At 54.2% G+C, this 15,748-nt stretch overlaps 1 protein-coding gene across 1 annotated transcript in view; it reads left to right on the top strand.

Moving 5' to 3' along the window:
* The first annotated feature begins 9,343 nt into the window (after positions 1 to 9,343).
* The window catches only part of LOC137341805 (uncharacterized), a 70,631-nt gene continuing 64,226 nt past the window's right edge, over positions 9,344 to 15,748 (top strand). The window contains exons 1-2 of the mRNA XM_068005307.1: positions 9,344 to 11,354; positions 13,590 to 13,664. Of these exons, the coding sequence (XP_067861408.1) occupies positions 9,344 to 11,354; positions 13,590 to 13,664 (2,086 nt within the window). The remainder of the gene's footprint in view (positions 11,355 to 13,589; positions 13,665 to 15,748) is intronic.

The following is a 15,748-nucleotide window of genomic DNA, read 5'->3' as shown; positions in this document are numbered from 1 at the left end:
CTCAAGGTGTTCAGTCACCCTATCCTTAATTATAGACTCCAGCATTTTCCCCACAACAGATGTTAGGCTAACTGGCCTACAATTCCCTGGTTTCCCTCTCTCTCCTTTCTTAGAAAGCGGAGTGACGTGTGCAATTTTCCAATCTAGAGGGACAGTTCCTGAATCTAGAGGACTTTGAAAGATTATAGTTAGGGCATCTGCAATGTGCTCACCTACTTCCTTTAAAACCCTGGGATGGAAACCATCTGGTCCTGGGGATTTGTCACTCTTTAGTGCTATTATTTTCTTCATTACTGTTGTTTTACTTATGTTAATTTTATCGAGTCCCTGTCCCCGATTCAATATTAGTTTTCTTGGGATTTCCAGCATGCTATCCTCTTTTTCTACTGTAAATACTGACGCAAAGTAATTATTCAACATGTCCGCCATTTCCCCATTGTCAATGACAATATCCCCACTTTCAGTTTTTAAGGGGCCAACACTGCTCCTGACCACCCTCTTTTTCCTAATATAACTATAAAAGTTCTTCGTGTTGGTTTTGATATCCCTTGCGAGTTTCTTTTCATACTCTCTTTTTGTAGCTCTTACTATCTGTTTTGTGACCCTTTGTTGATCTTTGTATCTTTCCCATTCGGTAGAATCTGTGCCATTTTTTGCCTTTTTGTATGCCCTTTCCTTATGTCTTATACTGTCCCGTACCTCTTTAGGTGTTCATGGCTGTTTTTTTTGGCAAATAGAAACCGGTTCTGTATCACGTTAAATGTTTCTTTAAACATTTCCCACTGATCATCAGTCGTTTTACCCATTAACAGATTTGCCCAGTTTACTGTGGACAGTCTCTGTCTCATTCCATTGAGTTATAGTCCAACGATTTTATTTGAAATCTACAAGCTTTCGGAGGCTTCCTCCTTCCTCATTTACCTGAGGAAGGAGGAAGCCTCCGAAAGCTTGTAGATTTCAAATAAAATCGTTGGACTATAACTTGGTGTTGTAAAATTGTTTACAATTGTCAACCCCAGTCCATCACCGGCATCTCCACATCATCCCATTGAAGTCGGCCTTGCCCAAGTCTAGAATCTTAGCAGCTGTTTCACTTTTTTCCCTTTCAAACACTACTTTGAACTCGATCATGTTATGATCACTATTGGATAGATGTTCATGCACAGTTAAGCCGTTAACTAAATCTGGTTCATTACTCATTACTAAATTGAGTATTGCTTGCCCCCTTGTTGCCTCCAGGACATACTGCTGTAGAAAACTATCCCGGGCACACTCAAGAAATTCACTACCTTTCTTATGGCCTTATTAACCTGCCTCGCTACTATTTGCGATTTGTGTAACTTTCCCCTGAGACCCCGTTGCTACTCTATTGCATTTGGACTCTCATTATCCAAACAGTATGTGGCGACCAAATGCATCACCTGACACTTATCTGTATTGAAGTTCATTTGCCAATTACACACCCATTCTGCAAGTTTATTGATGTCCTCCTGCATTTTGACGCATTCTTCCTTTGTATTCGCTGTACCCCACAATTTTGTGTCATCCCCAATTTTGGTAATCGTACTTCCGATGCCCCATTTCAAATCGTTAATGTAAATTGTGAACAACAGTGGTCCCAGCACTGATCCCTGTGGAACACCACTTCCCAGCTTTTGCCAGCCTGAGTAGCCACCCTTAACCTGTTTTCTGTTTTGTAGCCAGCTTGCTATCCATTCTGCTACCTGTCCCCAGACTCCACATGCTCTGACCTTAGTCATAAGTCTACAGTGGGTGCGTCCAGTGGGTGCTTCCTGGGCTGCGCTCGAAGGGTCTCAGACTGAAAGGAACAAGTCTCTCTCTCAGACTGCTGCAACCCCTGACAGGCTCAATCGGTACACATCTGTGAGGGGGATGATCGAGAGCAGAAAGCTAACACCACCATGACCAATTGAATTCACTGCTTTGAGGGTTGCTGCTGGCTTTCTAAACTGAAAGCAAATCTGTAAGCAGGATATTAATATCAAACCTCATTAATAACATTCTCTGGTGCTGCCTCATGCTTGTGAATGTTAGAAGTACAGACAGCTGTTAGTTCTGATACGACAGTGCTCGGCATGGCTTGACCCGACTGAGAGGAGTGTTAAATTATACTCGAATGTTCCGTCTGAACGTTCCGTCTCATCTCCAAAGGATGTGGAAGATGAACAAGATTCCTGACACACTCGCCTCAAATACCATCGCCAAGGAACTGTGTGCTCCCAGCTCTCTCTCTCTCTCTCTCCACACACTCGCCTCAAATACCATTGCCAAGGGAGTGTGTGCTCCCAGCTCTCTCTCTCTCTCCACACACTCGCCTCAAATACCATCGCCAAGGGAGTGTGTGCTCCCAGCTCTCTCTCTCTCTCCACACACTCGCCTCAAATACCATCGCCAAGGGAGTGTGTGCTCCCAGCTCTCTCTCAAGCTCTCTCTCCACACACTCGCCTCAAATACAATCGCCAAGGGAGTGTGTGCTCCCAGCTCTCTCTCAAGCTCTCTCTCATGCACACTTCTGTTTGCAGCCAAGTAATAAATCCCACACCTGAGGCACAATCTTCCCATAGTGCGGGACACAGAGTGGTTAGCACTGTGTTGGTGCAAAGGATGCTCACTGGGGTCTCTGCCTTTCAGTCTTTAGAGGCCAGGCTGGAGTGAGAGCTTCACAAGTTCACAATACGCTGGGTGCAGCTTGGAATCCGGCAAGTGAGGCTTTGGGTGAGAGGCATACGCTGAGAGAACTGTGAGAACAGTTGGAACTGGGTAATGATCGAAGGCAGGAGGACGAGCCCAGGACATGTGATGGCATCTCTGAAACAAAGGCTGGCCACAGTCAGACATGTAGAGAGCAGCAGCTGCCTTGACATCTGTGCACAGGCTCGGGAAAGGAGGGAGGGGACAGAGATAACATGGGAGGAAGGGCAGAGACAGGAGCTGGGGAAGTGGGGAAAAGAGGGCTGGGCAGGGCATGCACCACATAATAACTGAGCTGAGCATCAAGGGTCCTTCAGTAAGTTTTATGTTACATTATTTCTGCAGGATATCACACTCATTCAACAAAAACTCTGAACAGAGCCTCAAACCCATGTCCTATTCTTCACTAAAACCACCTTCACAACATAACTGCCTTCCCCCTCACTGAACCCTCACTGCAGCCGAAACCCAGCATTCACTTCTTCATCTCCAGGCTCAACCCTTTCACCAGTACCCTGGGCCAGGCCCCCTACAAACTCCACATCAACCAACCCACATCCTGCACTAGACACACTGTTCATCCTTGACCCTGCTTCCTGTCCCCATATATAATACAACCCAAGGTTAGATTCAGAGTAAAGCTCCCTCTACACTGCCTCATCAAACACTCCCAGGGCAGGGGGGAAGGGTGGGGGGATTCCCTGGGACGGGGGGAAGGGTGGGGGGATTCCCTGGGACGGGGGGAAGGGTGGGGGGATTCCCTGGGACAGGGGGGAAGGGTGGGGGGATTCCCTGGGACGGGGGGAAGGGTGGGGGGATTCCCTGGGACGGGGGGATTCCCTGGGACAGGGGGGAAGGGTGGGGGGATTCTCTGGGACTGGGGGGAAGGGTGGGGGGATTCCCTGGGACGGGGGGGGAAGGGTGGGGGGATTCTCTGGGACTGGGGGGAAGGGTGGGGGGATTCCCTGGGACGGGGGGGGAAGGGTGGGGGGATTCCCTGGGACGGGGGGAAGGGTGGGGGGATTCCCTGGGACGGGGGGGAAGGGTGGGGGGATTCCCTGGGACGGGGGGGAAGGGTGGGGGGATTCCCTGGGACGGGGGGAAGGGTGGGGGGATTCCCTGGGATGGGGGGGAAGGGTGGGGGGATTCCCTGGGACGGGGGGGGGGGGGAGGGTGGGGGGATTCCCTGGGACGGGGGGAAGGGTGGGGGGATTCCCTGGGACGGGGGGGAAGGGTGGGGGGATTCCCTGGGACGGGAGGGAAGGGTGGGGGGATTCCCTGGGACGGGGGGAAGGGTGGGGGGATTCCCTGGGACGGGGGGGAAGGGTGGGGGGATTCCCTGGGATGGGGGGGGGGAAGGGTGGGGGGATTCCCTGGGACGGGGGGAAGGGTGGGGGGATTCCCTGGGACGGGGGGGAAGGGTGGGGGGATTCTCTGGGACGGGGGGGAAGGGTGGGGGGATTCTCTGGGACGGGGGGGAAGGGTGGGGGGATTCTCTGGGACGGGGGGGAAGGGTGGGGGGATTCCCTGGGACGGGGGGGAAGGGTGGGGGGATTCCCTGGGACGGGGGGGGGAGGGTGGGGGGATTCCCTGGGACGGGGGAAGGGTGGGGGGATTCCCTGGGATGGGGGAAGGGTGGGGGGACTCCCTGAGACGGGGGGGGGAAGGGTGGGGGGATTCCCTGGGACGGGGGAAGGGTGGGGGACTCCCTGAGACGGGGGGGGGGGGAAGGGTGGGGGGACTCCCTGAGACGGGGGGGGGGGAAGGGTGGGGGGACTCCCTGAGACGGGGGGGGAGTGCGGAAATCTCTATGGAGCTGCTTTCGGAAGGACAGGGCCCGGCAATGGGCAGCTTGCCCTCTCGTCTAGCCCCCAGCGGGGAGCTTGCTGAGGCACAGGGTCAGTCCAAGGTCTCAGGCACACTTCTGGTCCCTATAAATGAGCACCTATCCTGCTGGAGTCGTAGCGCTAACCAATCTGCCTCGCCGAGAGAGGATGGGCTCACACTCTGCACTGATAAGCAGCCCCCAACCTGCAATGTGGGGCAAGGCCCTCTCTCTACCCTGCTCCAATGGTGAACCCACTCAGGACTACACAGCCTCCTGTAGTATAAAGCTGTAGAGAGCTCGAGCCCGACCTGGGAGGGAACCTCGAGGGACCCCAGTATCCACCAGGGGGCTGACATAGGGGAGGGGCACAGCTGGGGGGGGGGAGGGCGAGGGGAGGGGCACAGCTGGGGGTGGGGGGAGGGCGAGGGGAGGGGTGGGGCACAGCTGGGGGGGGGGGAGGGTGAGGGGAGGGGTGGGGCACAGCCGGGGTGTGGGGGGAGGGCGAGGGGAGGGGCACAGCCGGGGTGTGGGGGGAGGGCGAGGGGAGGGGTGGGGCACAGCTGGGGGGGGGAGGGCGAGGGGAGGGGCACAGCTGGGGTGTGGGGGGAGGGCGAGGGGAGGGGTGGGGCACAGCTGGGGGGGGGAGGGAGAGTGGAGGGGCACAGCCGGGGTGTGGGGGGAGGGCGAGGGGAGGGGCACAGCCGGGGTGTGGGGGGAGGGGGAGGGCGAGGGGAGGGGCACAGCCGGGGTGTGGGGGGAGGGTGAGGGGAGGGGTGGGGCACAGCCGGGGTGTGGGGGGAGGGCGAGGGGAGGGGCACAGCCGGGGTGTGGGGGAGGGCGAGGGGAGGGGTGGGGCACAGCTGGGGGGGGGAGGGCGAGGGGAGGGGCACAGCTGGGGGGGGGAGGGCGAGGGGAGGGGCACAGCTGGGGGGGGGGGAGGGTGAGGGGAGGGGTGGGGCACAGCCGGGGTGTGGGGGGAGGGCGAGGGGAGGGGCACAGCCGGGGTGTGGGGGGAGGGTGAGGGGAGGGGCACAGCTGGGGGGGGGGAGGGTGAGGGGAGGGGTGGGGCACAGCCGGGGTGTGGGGGGAGGGTGAGGGGAGGGGTGGGGCACAGCCGGGGTGTGGGGGGGGACTGAGTTCAGTCTCGAGGAGAGGCGGCAGTGAAGATTGCATTCCTGAGCCGTGACCAATAACACTGGGAAATCACACAGCTCCTGCCAGCTTGTTAAAGTTATTTTCTGATGGTCGGGAGCATTATCAGGAATGAAAAGATGTAGTAGGGCTGGAATTACAAGCTGGGTCAGTGCCAGAGCGTCTGTGACACCCGACGGGGTCTATTCCGAGCTCTTGGTGCTGCCAGTGTTCATAAGCGAGAGCCCCAGGAGAGTCTGGAGCACCTGTTATAGCACAGGACGTGGTGAAAGAAAATGTACAGCAAGTGGAGTAAGGGAGAGGCCCCGGACTGGGTGGGGGGAGAGGAGATCGGGGAGGGGATAGGGGAATCGGACTTGGTGGGGGGGAGGAGGGAGCTCAGGGAGGGACGAGGGGGGATCGGGAAGGGGGATCGGGAGGGGATTGGGCTGGGGGGAGGGGGATCTGGAAGGGGAGAGGGATCAGGGAGGGGGATCGGGTTGGGGGGAGGGGGATGGTGGAGGGGCGTGGGGGATCGGGCAGGGGGGAGGGGGATGGTGGAGGGGCGTGGGACATTGGGCTGGGGGGAGATGGAGCGGGGCTGTGGGAGAGGGAGGGGGTGGGAATGAGGAGGGGGCAGGGGACAGGGTTGAGCGGAGGGGGATCGGGGAGGGGGAGGGGTGGAGGATTGGACAGGGGGGAGGGGGATCAGAGATGGGGTGGGGGGAGGTGGGATCTCCATCACAGCTCTGTTCCAAGGTGTAGAAAAGCACAGCTACATGCCATGAATTTTCTACTAAGACAAACCCATATAGATAGTGGCCCAGTTAAGAGGATTAATGCTGTCACTTAGATCGTTTGCCAGGTGCCCAGTGTGTGTGGAGACTGTGACTGCAGGAGTCAGTTAGTTTGCTGCAGGTCAGGTCACTGGTGTTCACTCATGGCCAGGACATTGAGGTGAACACAATCGCTTCCAACACCTTCCCTGACCAAAGTTCCACAGTGCATCCTCGTTACTGCAACTCATAACCTTCGGAGGTATTATGGGTACGGTATTGTAGTGGTTATGTTACATTCCTGTGAGGGGCACTGGGCACTGTTCTGTGGGGGGTGCTGGGCACTGTTCTGTGGGGGGTGCTGGGTTCTGTTCTGTGAGGGGCACTGGGCACTGTTCTGTGGGGGGCGCTGGGTTCTGTTCTGTGGGGGGTGCTGGGCACTGTTCTGTGGGGGGTGCTGGGCACTGTTCTGTGGGGGGCGCTGGGTTCTGTTCTGTGGGGGGCGCTGGGCACTGTTCTGTGGGGGGCGCTGGGTTCTGTTCTGTGGGGGGCGCTGGGTTCTGTTCTGTGAGGGGCACTGGGTTCTGTTCTGTGGGGGGCGCTGGGTTCTGTTCTGTGAGGGGCGCTGGGTTCTGTTCTGTGGGGGGCGCTGGGTTCTGTTCTGTGGGGGGTGCTGGGTTCTGTTCTGTGGGGGGCATTGGGTTCTGTTCTGTGGGGGGCGCTGGGTTCTGTTCTGTGGGGGGCGCTGGGTTCTGTTCTGTGGGGGGCACTGGGCACTGTTCTGTGGGGGGCGCTGGGCACTGTTCTGTGGGGGGCGCTGGGTTCTGTTCTGTGGGGGGCGCTGGGTTCTGTTCTGTGGGGGGCGCTGGGCACTGTTCTGTGGGGGGCGCTGGGCACTGTTCTGTGGGGGGCGCTGGGTTCTGTTCTGTGGGGGGCGCTGGGTTCTGTTCTGTGAGGGGCACTGGGTTCTGTTCTGTGGGGGGCGCTGGGTTCTGTTCTGTGAGGGGCGCTGGGTTCTGTTCTGTGGGGGGCGCTGGGTTCTGTTCTGTGAGGGGCGCTGGGCACTGTTCTGTGGGGGGCACTGGGTTCTGTTCTGTGGGGGGCGCTGGGTTCTGTTCTGTGGGGGGCGCTGGGTTCTGTTCTGTGGGGGGCGCTGGGTTCTGTTCTGTGGGGGGCGCTGGGTTCTGTTCTGTGAGGGGCGCTGGGCACTGTTCTGTGGGGGGCACTGGGTTCTGTTCTGTGGGGGGCGCTGGGTTCTGTTCTGTGGGGGGCGCTGGGTTCTGTTCTGTGGGGGGCGCTGGGTTCTGTTCTGTGGGGGGCGCTGGGTTCTGTTCTGTGGGGGGCACTGGGTTCTGTTCTGTGGGGGGCACTGGGTTCTGTTCTGTGGGGGGTGCTGGGCACTGTTCTGTGGGGGGCGCTGGGTTCTGTTCTGTGGGGGGCGCTGGGTTCTGTTCTGTGGGGGGCGCTGGGTTCTGTTCTGTGGGGGGCGCTGGGTTCTGTTCTGTGGGGGGCGCTGGGTTCTGTTCTGTGGGGGGTGCTGGGTTCTGTTCTGTGGGGGGCGCTGGGTTCTGTTCTGTGAGGGGCGCTGGGTTCTGTTCTGTGGGGGGCGCTGGGTTCTGTTCTGTGGGGGGCGCTGGGTTCTGTTCTGTGGGGGGCGCTGGGTTCTGTTCTGTGGGGGGCACTGGGTTCTGTTCTGTGGGGGGCGCTGGGTTCTGTTCTGTGGGGGGCACTGGGTTCTGTTCTGTGAGGGGCGCTGGGTTCTGTTCTGTGGGGGGCGCTGGGTTCTGTTCTGTGGGGGGCGCTGGGTTCTGTTCTGTGGGGGGCGCTGGGTTCTGTTCTGTGAGGGGCGCTGGGTTCTGTTCTGTGGGGGGCGCTGGGTTCTGTTCTGTGGGGGGCGCTGGGTTCTGTTCTGTGGGGGGCGCTGGGTTCTGTTCTGTGGGGGGCACTGGGTTCTGTTCTGTGGGGGGCGCTGGGCACTGTTCTGTGGGGGGCGCTGGGCACTGTTCTGTGGGGGGCGCTGGGCTCTGTTCTGTGGGGGGCGCTGGGTTCTGTTCTGTGGGGGGCACTGGGTTCTGTTCTGTGGGGGGCGCTGGGTTCTGTTCTGTGGGGGGCACTGGGCACTGTTCTGTGGGGGGCACTGGGTTCTGTTCTGTGGGGCGCACTGGGTTCTGTTCTGTGGGGGGCACTGGGCACTGTTCTGTGGGGGGCACTGGGTTCTGTTCTGTGGGGGGCGCTGGGTTCTGTTCTGTGGGGGGTGCTGGGTTCTGTTCTGTGGGGGGCACTGGGCACTGTTCTGTGAGGGGCGCTGGGCACTGTTCTGTGGGGGGCGCTGGGTTCTGTTCTGTGGGGGGCGCTGGGTTCTGTTCTGTGGGGGGCGCTGGGTTCTGTTCTGTGGGGGGCGCTGGGTTCTGTTCTGTGGGGGGCGCTGGGTTCTGTTCTGTGAGGGGCGCTGGGTTCTGTTCTGTGGGGGGCGCTGGGTTCTGTTCTGTGGGGGGCGCTGGGTTCTGTTCTGTGGGGGGCGCTGGGTTCTGTTCTGTGGGGGGCGCTGGGTTCTGTTCTGTGAGGGGCGCTGGGTTCTGTTCTGTGGGGGGCGCTGGGTTCTGTTCTGTGGGGGGCGCTGGGTTCTGTTCTGTGGGGGGCGCTGGGTTCTGTTCTGTGGGGGGCGCTGGGTTCTGTTCTGTGGGGGGCGCTGGGTTCTGTTCTGTGGGGGGCGCTGGGTTCTGTTCTGTGGGGGGCGCTGGGTTCTGTTCTGTGGGGGGCGCTGGGTTCTGTTCTGTGAGGGGGCGCTGGGTTCTGTTCTGTGAGGGGCGCTGGGTTCTGTTCTGTGGGGGGCACTGGATGTTGGATGTTTGCTCTTCACCTTTTCTTTTTTTTAGGTGATGTGTTGTCATGTAACATGAAGTTAAGAGAATCAACATCAAGTGTCACAACGTCAGGTGACCCAGAATCACATGGCATGAAGTCAGCTGATAATCCAATATCTGATGTCAAATCAGCCGATCCCAAGATATCTGATGTGAAATCTTCCGATCACAAGACAGCTGATGTCAAACCTGCTGATCCCAAGATATTTGATGTCAAATCAGTTGATCCCAAGATATCTGATGTCAAATCAGCCGATTCCAAGATATCTGTTGTGAAATCTGCCAATCTCGAGACAGTTGATGTCAAATCAGCCAATCTCAAGATATCTGATGTCAAATCAGCTGATTCCAAGATATCTGATGTCAAATCTGCCAATCCCAAGACAGCTGATGTCAAACCTGCTGATCCCAAGATATTTGATGTCAAATCAGTTGATCCCAAGATATCTGATGTCAAATCAGCCGATTCCAAGATATCTGTTGTGAAATCTGCCAATCTCGAGACAGTTGATGTCAAATCAGCCAATCTCAAGATATCTGATGTCAAATCAGCTGATCCCAAGATATCTGATGTCAAATCAGCTGATCCCAAGATATCTGATGTCAAATCAGCTGATCCCAAGATATCTGATGTCAAATCAGCTGATCCCAAGATATCCAAGGTCAAATTAGTTGATCTCAAGACACTTGATGTCAAATCAGCCGATCTGAAGATATCTGACATCAAATCAGCCAATCTCACGATATCTGAGGTCAAATCAGCCGATCCCAAGCTACCTGATGTCAAATTAGCCGACCCCGAGATATCCATGGTCAAGTTAGCTGATCCCAAGATATCTGATGTCAAATCAGCCAAGCCCAAGATATCTGTTGTCAAATCAGCTGATCTCAAGACATTTGATGTCAAATCAGCCGATCCCAAGATATCCGTGGTCAAGTTAGCTGATCCCAAGATATCTGAGGTCAAATCAGCCGATCCCAAGATATCTGAGGTCACATCAGCCGATCCCAAGATATCTGAGGTCAAATCAACTGATCCCAGGATATCTGATGTCAAATCAGCCGATCCCAAGATATCTGAGGTTAAATCAGCTGATCCCAAGATATCTGAGGTCAAATCAACTGATCCCAGGATATCTGATATCAAATCAGCTGATCCCAAGATATCTGATGTCAAATCAGCCAATCCCAAGATATCCGAGGTCAAATCAGCCGATCCCAGGATATCTGAAGTCAAATCACCTGATCCCAAGATATCTGAGGTCAAGTCAGCCGATCCCAAGATATCTGAGGTCAAATCAGCCGATCGCAGGATAGCTGAGGTCAAATCAGCTGATCCCAAGATATCTGAAGTCAAATCAGCCGATCCCAAGATATCTGATGTCAAATCAGCTGATCTCAAGATATCTGATGTCAAATCATCCGATCCCAAGATATCTGATGTCAAGTCAGTTGATCCGAAGATATCTGAGTTCAAGTCAGCCGATCCCAAGATATCTGAGGTCAAATCAGCTGATCCCAAACCATCTGAGGTCAAGTCAGTCGATCCCAAGATAGCTGATGTCACATCACCTGATCCCAAGATAGCTGATGTCACATCAGCTGATCCCAAGATATCTGAGGTCACGTCAGCTGATCCCAACATATCTGAGGTCAAGCCAGCCAATCCCAAACCATCTGAGGTCAAGTCAGCCGATCCCAAGATATCTGAGGTCAAGTCAGCTGATCCCAAGATATCTGAGGTCAAGTCAGCTGATCCCAAGATATCTGAGGTCAAATCAGCCGATCCTAAGATACCTGATGTGATTTCAGCTGATCTAGAACTACATGATATGGTGACATGTGTCCCTAAATCTTGTGACCAATTAGTAAGTGATCCTGAATCATGTGATATGAGGTCAGAGGGTCCTGACCCATGTGACAAAGTGCTGGGTGTATTGGAATTGGATGAGCTGAGGTTACAGATTGAGCAGCTGCGGAAGGAGTTGGAAGGAACCCGGGGACAGGCTGACCGGTACCAGAGGAACCATCTGGATTTACAAGGTAGGTGGGATTCATCAAGAAAGGAAGGGATGCTGGGAGGTGAGACCAGACATTGCTCGCCCCGTTCCTGGTCCTGGAAATGTGCCGGTGATGGGCGCTCCTTGTGTAAGCTTGCATAATGTCTCAACTAGTTCAGTTAGTGAGTAGCTGAACTGTGCAGACTAGAAGGCTGAAGTTTAATTCTTCATCTGTGCCGAGTTAGCTATTTGCAGCTTGAATTGGTTGGTAGGGGCTCCAGGATTACCAGACTGATTCCTGGGATGGCAGGACTGACGTATGAGGAGAGATTGGGTTGACTAGGCCTATATTCACTGGAGTTTAGAAGAATGAGCGGTGATCTCATCGAAACATATAAAATTCTAACAGGACTAGACAGACTAGATGCAGGGAGGATGTTCCCGATGGCTGGGGAGTCCAGAACCAGGGGTCACAGTCTCAGGATACGGGGTATGCCATTTAGAACCGAGATGAGGAGAAATGTCTTCACTCAGAGGGTGGTGAACCTGTGGAATTCTCTACCACAGAAGGCAGTGGAGGCCAAGTCATTGGATGTATTCAAGAAGGAGATAGATATATTTCTTAATGCTAAAGGGATCAAGGGATATGAGGAAAAAGCAGGAACAGGGTACTGAGTTAGACGATCAGCCATGATCATTTTGAATGGCGGAGCAGGCCCGACGGGCCGAATGGCCTACTCTTGCTCCTATTTTCTATGTTTCTATGATTCTATGATTGGCTTCAGCTCCCCCCAGCTGTGCAGTGTTCCCTACTGGAGGATCTGTGAGGCTAGTGAGGGTATGATCAGGCTCAGCTCTGATCCCACTGCTCTCTGACACCTTTCTGACACTCTTCACTGTCACTGAATCGCACTCAGGGGAGGGGAAGGGAAGGGTGGGGGGATTCCCTCGGAGTCCACTACCTCCCCCACTCTCCGACACGCTCTGTCGCTGAATCTCATGTGATTGGACTCGGAGTTGGTCTTACCGGAGTCCACTACCTCCCCCACTCTCCGACACGCTCTGTCACTGAATCTCATGTGATTGGACTCGGAGTTGGTCTCAGACTCAAGCCTTCAGGGAGAAGTAGAGAGAAAAATCAGCAGAATTTTTCTGTGTGCTTTGTGGAAAGGGTTGAATGAAGCACGCCAAATGGACAGAGGTGAGGACCTGAATCTGTTCTCACTAGAATGGAAATTGAGGAGACACAGGATCTGAGTCCTTAAAATAATTGATAATGTGCGTGTAGGAGATTCTCTATACAGAAGCAGCAGAAAACAGCCAACACAGACAGAGGGGATGAAGGTCTACTCTCTCAGATGGGAGACTGGGTGGAGCAGTGAGTCAGACATGGTCCCTCTGAGCCCTGGGGTCAGACACTGACTCAATGAGGTGATGATGTCTCAGTGGCAACTGTAAAGATGTTAGTGAAACTTAGTGTGAGTCCACACCACAACAGACATTACATTGGCACAAAATTGTCCATCTCGCAAGAAGGGGCACATTATTGGCACAGTGTAGAGGGAGCTTTACTCTGTATCTAACCCGTGCTGTACCTGCCCTGGGAGTGTTTGATGGGACAGTGTAGAAGGAGCTTTACTCTGTATCTAACTCTGTACCTGCCCTGGGAGTGTTTGATGGGACAGTGTAGAGGGAGCTTTACTCTGTATCTAACTCTGTACCTGCCCTGGGAGTGTTTGATGGGACGGTGTAGAAGGAGCTTTACTCTGTATCTAACCCGTGCTGTACCTGCCCTGGGAGTGTTTGATGGGACCGTGTAGAGGGAGCTTTACTCTGTATCTAACCCGTGCTGTACCTGCCCTGGGAGTGTTTGATGGGACCGTGTAGAGGGAGCTTTACTCTGTATCCATCCCTGTACCTGCCCTGGGAGTGTTTGATGGAACAGTGTAGAGGGAGCTTTACTCTGTATCTAACCTGTGCTGTACCTGTCCTGGGAGTGTTTGATGGGACCGTGTAGAGGGAGCTTTACTCTGTATCCATCCCTGTACCTGCCCTGGGAGTGTTTGATGGAACAGTGTAGAGGGAGCTTTACTCTGTATCTAACCTGTGCTGTACCTGTCCTGGGAGTGTTTGATGGGACAGTGTAGAGGGAGCTTTACTCTGTATCTAACCTGTGCTGTACCTGTCCTGGGAGTGTTTGATGGGTCGGTGTAGAGGGAGCTTTACTCTGAATCTAACCCGTGCTGTACCTGACCTCTGACCTTTCTGATCGCTGCAGGGTTGCTGGAGGGGGAGCGTTTGGTCAACGTGCAACAAACTGAAAACTTCACCAAACAGATCCAACGTCTCCAAGGTCAGTGACAGCGGTATTTTGAGATCAACCTGTGCTCTAGAGCAGTGTGTTGGAGATGGTTTGCTGAGCAAGACTGATAACTTTGTCGACTAAGAAATGGAGCATTGTGGAGAGCTGTAATGGGTGTTGCGTGCGGTCCAGCAGGGACCCCTGTTGTAACCCTCCGAGATCTCTGCGCTCCTCCAATTAGAGTCATAGAGTTATAGAGTTATACAGCACGGATAGAGGCCCTTCGGCCCATCGTGTCCGCGCTGGCCATCAGCCCTGTCTACTCTAATCCCATATTCCAGCATTTGGTCCGTAGCCTTGTATGCTATGGCATTTCAAGTGCTCATCCAAATGCTTCTTGAATGTTGTGAGGGTTCCTGCCTCCACAACCCTTTCAGGCAGTGAGTTCCAGACTCCAACCACCCTCTGGGTGAAAAAGTTCTTTCTCAAATCCCCTCTAAACCTCCCACCTTTTACCTTGAATCTATGTCCCCTTGTTATAGAACCCTCAACGAAGGGAAAAAGCTCCTTAGTATCCATCCTATCTGTGCCCCTCATAATTTTGTACACCTCAATCATGTCCCCCCTCAGCCTCCTCTGCTCCAAGGAAAACAAACCCAATCTTCCCAGTCTCTCTTCATAGCTGAAGCGCTCCAGCCCTGGTAACATCCTGGTGAATCTCCTCTGCACCCTCTCCAAAGCGATCACATCCTTCCTGTAGTGTGGCGACCAGAACTGCACACAGTACTCCAGCTGTGGCCTAACCAGTGTTTTATACAGCTCCATCATAACCTCCTTGCTCTTATATTCTATGCCTCGGCTAATAAAGGCAAGTAACCCATATGCCTTCTTTACCACCTTATCTACCTGTTCCGCCGCCTTCAGGGATCTGTGAACTTGCACACCAAGATCTCTCTGACCCTCTGTCTTGCCTAGGGTCCTCCCATTCATTGTGTATTCCCTTGCCTTGTTAGTCCCTCCAAAGTGCATCACCTCGCACTTTTCCGGGTTAAATTCCATTTGCCACTGTTCCGCCCATCTGACCAACCCATCTATATCGTCCTGCAGACTGAGGCTATCCTCCTCGCTATTTACCACCCTACCAATCTTTGTATCATCAGCGAACTTACTGATCATACCTTTTACATTCATATCCAAGTCATTAATGTAGACCACAAACAGCAAGGGCCCCAGCACAGATCCCTGTGGTACCCCACTGGCCACAGGCTTCCAGTCACAAAAACAACCTTCGACCATCACCCTCTGCCTTCTGCCACTAAGCCAGTTTTGTATCCAAAGTGCCAAGGCACCCTGGATTCCATGGGCTCGTACCTTCTTGACCAGTCTCCTGTGGGGGACTTTATCGAAGGCCTTACTGAAATCCATGTATACCACATCCACTGCGTTACCCTCATCCACACGCCTAGTCACCCCCTCAAAAAATTCAATCAAGTTAGTCAGACATGATCTTCCCTTGACAAAGCCATGTTGACTATCCCTGATTAATCCTTGCTTCTCCAAGTGGAGACTAATTTTGTCCTTCAGAATTTTTTCCAATAATTTTCCTACCACTGATGTTAGGCTCACTGGCCTGTAGTTCCCCGGTTTTTCCCTACTCCCCTTCTTGAATAATGGTACTACATTAGCGGTTCTCCAGTCCTCTGGCACATCCCCTGTGGCCAGAGAGGTTCTGAATATATGTGTCAGAGCCCCCGCAATCTCCTCCTTTGCCTCACACAGTAGCCTGGGATACATTTCGTCCGGGCCTGGGGATTTATCCATTTTTAGGCCTGCTAAAACCGCCAATACCTCCTCCCGCTCGATGTTAATATGTTCGAGTATATCACAGTCCCCCTGCCGTATTTCTATGTCTACATCGTCCTTCTCCATAGTGAAAACAGATGCAAAAAATTCATTTAGAACCCCTCCTACATCTGCCGGCTCCACACACACATTGCCATTTTTGTCCCTAATGGGCCCTATTTTTTCCCTAGTCATCCTCTTACCCTTAATATACTTATAAAACATCTTAGGATTTTCCTTTATTTTGCTCGCCAGTGTTATTTCATGGCCCCTCCTTGATCTCCTAATTTCTT

Source organism: Heptranchias perlo, chromosome 24 (assembly GCF_035084215.1).
Source record: "Heptranchias perlo isolate sHepPer1 chromosome 24, sHepPer1.hap1, whole genome shotgun sequence".
NCBI lineage: Eukaryota > Metazoa > Chordata > Chondrichthyes > Hexanchiformes > Hexanchidae > Heptranchias > Heptranchias perlo.
This window is presented reverse-complemented; position numbering and strand designations above follow the sequence as displayed.